Source organism: Penaeus monodon, chromosome 21 (assembly GCF_015228065.2).
Source record: "Penaeus monodon isolate SGIC_2016 chromosome 21, NSTDA_Pmon_1, whole genome shotgun sequence".
NCBI classification, from domain to species: Eukaryota; Metazoa; Arthropoda; class Malacostraca; order Decapoda; family Penaeidae; genus Penaeus; species Penaeus monodon.
The window spans coordinates 45,575,710-45,576,339 of record NC_051406.1 but is presented as its reverse complement, the minus strand read 5'-3'; the positions used below and the strand labels follow the sequence as shown (position 1 = coordinate 45,576,339).

General features: G+C 42.1%; 1 protein-coding gene across 1 annotated transcript in view; it reads right to left on the bottom strand.

The window, feature by feature from the left end:
* LOC119586535 (glycosylphosphatidylinositol anchor attachment 1 protein-like) overlaps nt 1-630 on the bottom strand; it is a gene marked incomplete at its 5' end in the record, with an annotated part of 7,376 nt that overhangs the window by 4,525 nt on the left and 2,221 nt on the right. The window contains 2 exon segments of the mRNA XM_037935291.1: nt 64-216; nt 476-627. Coding sequence (XP_037791219.1) covers nt 64-216; nt 476-627 — 305 coding nt within the window.

Here is a 630-nt window from a genome sequence, read left to right as displayed (position 1 = left end):
TAATGAGCCTCAACAAACAAGACATTTTGAAAACTATGACTGAACTCTAGAGATATCACTAACCCTATTCTTGAAGGTATGGTGGACATTCTCTCTCTGGCAAAGGCGATGTATTAAGTTGAACAGGTCCAAGTTCGGAAGCTGGCCGTTAAGTCCTTCCACTTTCACATCAATATGACTCACTTGAGAGCTATGGATCTCCAAGTTTATGGCAGCCTGAAAAAGGATAGCTTTTAATCCAGGAATTGAAAATGCAAAATGAAAAACAAATTACTTGTTCACAACACCTGTGCACTACACAGTGGTCTTAAACTAATCTTCACCTGACTGATGCAAAAGATTTGTAATTCATCATGACGTAAATAGTTTCCACATCGGAAAGAAGAATAAAGTTATAGGGAAAAAAGCTTGTCCTCATGTGATCCATGCAAAGAGTTCAATCACTTCATCAGGAACAATACCATGAAACTGTTACCTGAATAGCCCCAGCCCTGCCTTCCAGATCGCCATGATCTAGAACACCTGCTCCACTTTGTGTGCGGTGGTATGCCTGAAGCCACGCCTGAGCTCCCAGCTGCTCATGTTCAGTCACTAGGAAGATCAAGTCTTTGGCCCAGTACACTTGCTCTG